This window comes from Microtus ochrogaster, linkage group LG10 (assembly GCF_000317375.1).
Source record: "Microtus ochrogaster isolate Prairie Vole_2 linkage group LG10, MicOch1.0, whole genome shotgun sequence".
In the NCBI taxonomy this organism is placed as follows: domain Eukaryota; kingdom Metazoa; phylum Chordata; class Mammalia; order Rodentia; family Cricetidae; genus Microtus; species Microtus ochrogaster.
The window spans coordinates 13199357-13205356 of record NC_022035.1 but is presented as its reverse complement, the minus strand read 5'-3'; the positions used below and the strand labels follow the sequence as shown (position 1 = coordinate 13205356).

Genomic DNA, 6000 nt, shown 5'->3' with positions numbered 1-6000 from the left:
AGGCATTTGGTATATACAGAAGGGCATGGGTACCAACTCCAGGCATTTGGTATATACAGAAGGGCATGGGTACCAACTCCAGGCATTTGGTATATCCAGACTGGGAAGATGACATGAAGCCTCTGCTGTTGGGGTTAGAGGCGAGTTGAGAGGGGAATGTTCGCTAACTGGGCACTAAGAGTCACAGTTCCTGCTGTGACATTGAACACTTACCTCTCATCGGTGTTCATTGTGTAATACCATGTCGAATTCACTGCAGTCCTTACTAACATAAATTCATTTATTCTCCCTGATGATTCTCTGTGTATTTTCTGCATTTTGTGGAAGAAATGGAGGGACAGCAAGACCAGGGTCATTTACCAAGCTCACAGAGCTAAGAGAGAGCTGAGTCTGAGGCTCAGACCCAGGGCTGGGTGACTCTCAGGGGACTCTCGTAAGCCTACCGACCTTTGGAACTGTATCATAACTTGTCTATGACATTGTTTATGAAGATAAAGACAGTATAGAGAACTCTAGATGAAAGGTTTGTGATCTTCCTGAGTTTTTTTAATAGCCTGAGAATCTTTCTGAAGGAAAAAAAAATCAATAAAATCGAAAAGACTGAACTACAGAAATGATAAATAGTTCACTCTTTGTGCTCCCAAAGAAACCGTGGTGAGCCTGGGAGACCGGTATCTACTCCAGTACAAGAAGGCTCAGTTTAATGTTGATAAGATAGCTGTCCTTTGATGTACTTTTAAAACCTTCATATCTGCTTATTTTATTTGGTAGCGTTGCTTGGTTTTTTTTTTTCTCTAAAGACTGTTTATAAACTTCCATCTCTTTCTTCTTCGAACAGATGCTCTCAAGATACCTTTAAGAATTTCCGTGGGTGAAATTCAGCCAAGCAACAATTGTTCTGATGACTTCGAATGTGAACACACAATATGTGCTTTAAATATCCGCAAACAGACGTCTTGGGATGATTTTTCCAAAGCGGTGACTCAAGCTCTGACAAATCATTTCCAAGCCATCTCTTCTGATGGATGGTGGAGTCTGGAAGATGGGACACTTAATAACACAACCGACTCCTGCATCGGTCTCGGCCCCAGCAGTATACAATCCATCACACTAGGTATAAGCAGCCTTGAAGTGAAAAGAAAGTTAAGCGTCTTGGGTTTATTTATGCTTGCGGGCTTCGTAACCTTACAGTTCACTGATAAAATACATTCCAGGCTGGGCTTGTGGCAGCTGCCAGTGTTGAAAACCTTGAGCCTTCACAACGAGCTGTTACATAATGTAGCCTGCTAATATAAAAATACTTTGATGTCTCAAATAATGTTAGGGAATAAATAACTTGAAAGCCTTTGATGGAACTTTGTCATTACTCTTGTGTTTGAGGTAAGTGCAAGAAATTAAGCTCACTACAGATGCTTGCTTATATACAGTTTCTGAACATAACTCCAGATTTGCTCTCAGGCTATGAAAGTTGTGTTGGGCTATGCTAGCACCTTCCTGCCATGACAAGGGTCCAGTGCCATCTCAAATAGAAAGACATTCTTTAATGAAGATTCTAACTCCCACATGGGATGGGTCAGAGTAGTAACTGCTCATTTCTACTTGACAGGCATGACAACTTAAAAAGACGAAGTCTGTTTTCTGAGCACAGTAAGTGCTCACAAAACATCTCTTGCCCCTGGCTGGCTTCTTTCTCCTTTGATCCAAATTAACATCAATGAGAAATACACTTTCCAAGATGTGTGCTCACCACTTTATGAAGAGTCCACACCAAAGCCACACTGCACCACTAACTAGGTATTGGAGAGCTTGCCAAAAGGCACAAGACTAGTGAGCAAAGAAGCCAGGATTCAAATCACAGGCTCTCTGAGAGGGAAGCATGCACATCCAACCATACCATGTTTAAGAAGAATGGTCAACGTAAAGGAAAGGCAATTTTTTACTATTGCTTTTATGTATCTGCTTAAAACATGGTGGGCTTTTCGATGTTAGCTCATAAATGCAGGTTTACATTAAAAATATATTCCCCCTAGCTTGAGAGCAAGTTGTTTATAACAACATTGGCATGATAGTTAAAATATTGTTATGGAATTATCATTGTGTAATTTTAAAATTCCATTAAGAAGATAAAGCATGAGTGATTCTCAGGAACACATTATGTCCCCCCTCCCAGCAGTTTGGGGCAGAGCAGGCTCTATGCCGAAGTCTGACACGTAATGACAGGAAGGGGGTGTTCTGGAAGAAGTGTCCCTGCAGCTGCTGTTGTCTGGCTAATCTGGAAACTGGTGACGGTGAATGGACATTCCCAGCAACCAATGAGTGTGCCTCTGAACTGTGGGTGCTGGGGAGCTGAATCTTCCTCCTTATCACAGAGATCACAGAGTTGGAGCTTGCCTAAGTAAGATTTCAGCTCCAAAAGTCACTGAGTTCTGTGACCAGAGGACTTAGCTTAGTGCCTTTCTATAGCCAGTCCATAGTCGATGTTATTTTTAGTGTTCCAAGAGAATTTTCTGAGACCACGTTATAGGAAGTTGAGGTCAACTGAGATGTAGAGGGTTGTACAGGTGCTGAGGTCATACTGAGATAATCTTAAATAGATGGTCTGGGATTCTGAAACAACACCAAAAAGTTCTGGAAATATCTGGAGAACAGATGATGAAGGATCAGATGTTCTCCAATGTCCCCGGACTTCGTGAAGCAGGCAGTGGTTTAAGACTATGAGAATCTTGAGAACTTAATCTTGGAAATAATCTGGCTCATTAGATTTTCTATAAACTACTGTTTTGAGAAGTCCATAGAATTAGCACCTTTCCTTTAAACCTGTAACAAAAATGTCATTGTGGCGTTAATTCCCCCTTAGATGACCTTTGACCTCAGAAAACTCTAGATTCTTTAACATCTCACAGAGGATAACGTGTTTGCCATTTTGGAAGCATCGTTTGGGCTCTCCTTGACGTTCTATTTGCCTTTATTCAACTAGGAAATATGCCATGGTCAAGTGGCCAGAGCTTCCCCCAGCCGCCTTGGGACTTCATGAAGAAGAAGAAGGTAGAGCAGGTCACCGTGCTTTTGTCAGGTAATGAATGAGATCGCAAAGCAGAGTGATGCTGGAGGGTGTGTGCTTCCCTCACAACTGGCTCTCGGACCAGTTCCTGACCCTCAGAGATGCTGTCCTTGTGCTCCTAACAGTGCTTTTGTCACCCCCACAGTGAGCTTCTTAGATACTTCTGAAATATCTGATTAAGGGCGAGGGGAGATTTCGGAGTCTTCTGAAATATCTGATTAAGGGCGAGGGGAGATTTCGGAGTCTTCTTTCTGTCACCCTTGGTTGTGTCTGCCTGGCTCACAGATTCCTGTGGCATTCATTGTGTCCCTCATTAGAAACAACCTAAAGGCAACCTGGCATAGCGCTAGGAGTGACAGACTGTGAAAACAGATGTCTGCTGTTACTGTCGACTATGCTCTATGCCTGGTCTGATTATTATAATGGCATACGTTAATATTGAGAAAGCATCTACTATTTTGTATTTATGACGTATTACAAGTCTAGTGTCACTCAGTGGTCTTAGCAGTCCACTAAGGTGTATTTCTGCTTACTTCCAATTTATATATAGTACTGAGTCTCAGACTGATTTTCTTCTGTATTGCCCATTTATTAGTATATGATATATTTTCTGTTTATCAGCCCTGAATTCTAAAAGGCTTCTGATTTCTTCATGTATTTCCTACACGTAGGAATGGACTTTAAAAAAAAAATAAGTGTTGACTAAAAGTTTTTTATATAAATTATATTTTGGCAATTTTTTAAAAGTTGAGTGCTCACTCTAGAAAACTTATTTCAATTCAACCGATTTGCTGAGAGAATGGTAGAACCTGGAGTGGGGACAAAACCTAAAGTGAGATCCTGAACTTGTACATTAACATTAGGCAAGGCTGAAGGTTCGCAAAGACTGGTTACCTGTGACAACTTTTGCTAATAAACAGTGATGCACAGAGCCCAGGGGCCAGCAGGCACAGCTCTGGGGTTGTAGCTGGGCTCTGGAGGGCCTAGCTATAATTGCTAAAATAGTCAGTGGGCTTTCTTAGGGAAGACAAGATTTAATTGTGGAGCTGTGGTTCCCAGGGGCACTAGCTGTTTAGTAATGAGTGAACAGGTATCAAAGTCACTCTGATACTTCTTGCTGAATGTCACTCCTATAAGTCCACAAGTGTCCTGTTTCTTTGATGCTAACTTGCATGGTGTCTTGATTATCTCTGTTTAACAAGCAAAGGCCATTTTTTTTTCTCCGTGTATATTTCTCATAGGTCCCCAAGAAGGCTGCCTCAGTAGTGTGACTTATGCATCCATGATCCCACTTCAGATGCTGCAGAACTACCTCAGGCTGGTAGGTTGGCACTGCCATCATCACTATTGCGACATCCATCAGGTGGTCCATGTAGATAAGAGTGAGCCTCCTCCACCTTGCGTTCTGGGGTTATGATGGTATTTTCCCCAACACCCTTCTCCCTGATAGACTATCCATCAGTGGCCTGGATTTATGTCACTAGGATCCAGGTGTCCATTTCTTTGACCCAGAAAGACAACCAGTAATTCCTAAAGTGTTTTAACTTGGGTAGGAATGCATTACATATCCCTTAACAAAGATGCGTCATCAAATCATAGACATAGAAAGGAGTAAATGTGTATATCAAGATAACTTACTATAAGCTTTTATAATTTAGCATTGAATAAATAAGTTCACACCAGTTGGAATATTGATTTGGCCTCCTTTCCCTTCTTTCCAGAAACCAAAAAGTTAGAACTTAAACAAGACTGAAGTTTTTTGTTGTTTTGTTTTTTTTCCACACACCTAACTTGCAGCAGGTGAGAAGTCTGGGGAGGGGAAACAGCCAAGATGAGAGCTCCAAGGTCCCATCATATCCTTATGTTGCCAGAATTTTAGGTCGTGCCCCTACTGAGCTGGCAAGTGCATCCTGTTGTGTGTAACCGGGTTCCCTGTCGATACGAGGCAGTGTGTTACTAACAGGAGGAAGAGAACCGTGATCGTCAAGGAGAGCCGTAGATTTAGAGAGAGAACAGCCAAGCATATATGTTGCGTTCATTACGCACTTCACAGACGTAGATAAAATGGCAAGTTTTATTTATTCATAATATCCCTGCAAGACTGATAGTTACCTCCATTTTAAATGAGGTAAGGCAGAGAGAGGTTGAACCATTCACATAGAGGGCAAAGCACTACATATAGGCACTGAAGAAACCCAAATTCTGGAGGTGCCTGAGTACCTCGTGTCTGAGTGAGGCATATCTATTCATATTCTGAATATGAATAGATAAGACAATGATAGAAGCTCTCCTAGTTAAAAATAGTTTGACTGAACTCTTTGCACAAGCTGCTTCCATTAGATGTTAAGTGAATGTTTCTGTGAAGCCATACATTGATAAAGCCAGGCTGGTAGTCTGGGCCCACCTTGTACAGCAGGCAGCTCAGGCTTCAGCAGACCCCGACCTGTCACTTTTCTCTCCTTGCCTTTGTTTGACCCCACTCCCACCCCCCACCCCCACCCTGGCAAAACATCAAATGAGCCCAAGAGGAAGAGCTCCAGCTTTTTCCTGTACTTAAAAGAAATCTGAGGGTGTGGACCCCTGATGGTTAAGAATATGATCCGCAGGCTGCAAGTACAGCCTCCTCCATCCCCCTCCCAACATCTCTATAGGAAAGCTTGGTTTAAACCAAGGGCTGAATTGTTCCCATCTAAAACTATGACAAATTTAAATATCCTGAAAAGCTTTATGTCTTAGTTAGGGCTGCTGTTGCTGTGATGAAACACTGTGACCAAAAGCAATTTAGGGAGGAAAGGGGGTTATTTTACTCGGTTTCATATAGTAATTCATCATCGAAAGCAGTGAGGGCAGGAGCCAGAAGGCAGAAGCTGCTGCAGTGGTCATATGGGAATGATGCTTACTGGCCTGCTCAGCCTGCTTTCCCTTAGAACCCCAGAGGA

General features: G+C 42.3%; 1 protein-coding gene across 3 annotated transcripts in view; it reads left to right on the top strand.

Moving 5' to 3' along the window:
• Positions 1–6000, top strand: part of Cttnbp2 (cortactin binding protein 2) — a 159923-nt gene that overhangs the window by 115606 nt on the left and 38317 nt on the right. For all 3 annotated transcript variants that reach the window (XM_026787506.1, XM_005363762.3, XM_026787507.1), the window contains 3 exons: positions 839–1114; positions 2978–3073; positions 4303–4382. In XM_026787506.1, coding sequence (XP_026643307.1) covers positions 839–1114; positions 2978–3073; positions 4303–4382 — 452 coding nt within the window. The remainder of the gene's footprint in view (positions 1–838; positions 1115–2977; positions 3074–4302; positions 4383–6000) is intronic.